General features: G+C 37.2%; 1 protein-coding gene across 2 annotated transcripts in view; it reads left to right on the top strand.

Moving 5' to 3' along the window:
• LOC107575770 (zinc finger protein 239-like) overlaps positions 1-665 on the top strand; it is a 2,574-nt gene extending 1,909 nt beyond the window's left edge. The window contains exons 3-4 of one of the 2 annotated variants that reach the window (XM_016262100.1): positions 85-154; positions 222-665. In XM_016262100.1, coding sequence (XP_016117586.1) covers positions 85-154; positions 222-343 — 192 coding nt within the window. In that variant the 3' untranslated portion in view covers positions 344-665. The remainder of the gene's footprint in view (positions 1-84; positions 155-221) is intronic. The other variant, XM_016262101.1, reaches the window with a different exon arrangement.
• The last annotated feature ends 64 nt before the right edge of the window (positions 666-729 follow it).

Genomic DNA, 729 nt, shown 5'->3' on the forward strand with positions numbered 1-729 from the left:
GAGAGGATCCACACTGGAGAGAAACCTTACACGTGTTCACACTGCGACAAGAGATTCAGTCGGTCTGAAAACACGAAAACACACGAGAGGATTCACACTGGAGAGAAACCTTACAATTGTTCACACTGCGACAAGAGATTCAGTATGTCTGAAAGTCTGAAAACACACGAGAGGATTCACACTGGAGAGAAACTGCGACAAGAGATTCAGTCTGTCAGGAGACCTGAAAACACACGAGAGGATCCACACTGGAGAGAAACCGTATCACTGCACTGTATGCGGGAAGAGTTTCAGACATTCGTCTTCTCTACAGAGTCATACAATAAACTATCACATTAAGTAGTTTAGCTTCAGGTCCAGAGTTTTCAAGCGCTACACAGCATCTCTTCCATATTAATCTGTCATAAGAAACATCATCTAAATTAGTCACAGTGAATAAAGTTCATCTTCAAGACCAGCAGTTTCTGTGAGATTCAGATCAACTCAAAGATGTATTTCCTTCCCAAAGAACAATATCTAAAGTTTTATTCTTGTATACAACTTTGCTTTATGATATAAATTATATCATTATGCTTTATTATGAGTTTCATTTTATGTTCAGAATGTTCTTCTAATGCATAGTTTGTTCAAGGTTTTTACAGCATCAAAACGTTCTTGTGCATGAAGCTGAAAAAAATCTTCTTCTTCATCTTCACTATTGTTTTTAAAACAAATAGTTATTCTTTCGCT

The sequence above is a fragment of the Sinocyclocheilus grahami genome, unplaced genomic scaffold (genome assembly GCF_001515645.1).
Source record: "Sinocyclocheilus grahami isolate Dianchi unplaced genomic scaffold, SAMN03320097.WGS_v1.1 scaffold2877.1, whole genome shotgun sequence".
Lineage (NCBI taxonomy): Eukaryota > Metazoa > Chordata > Actinopteri > Cypriniformes > Cyprinidae > Sinocyclocheilus > Sinocyclocheilus grahami.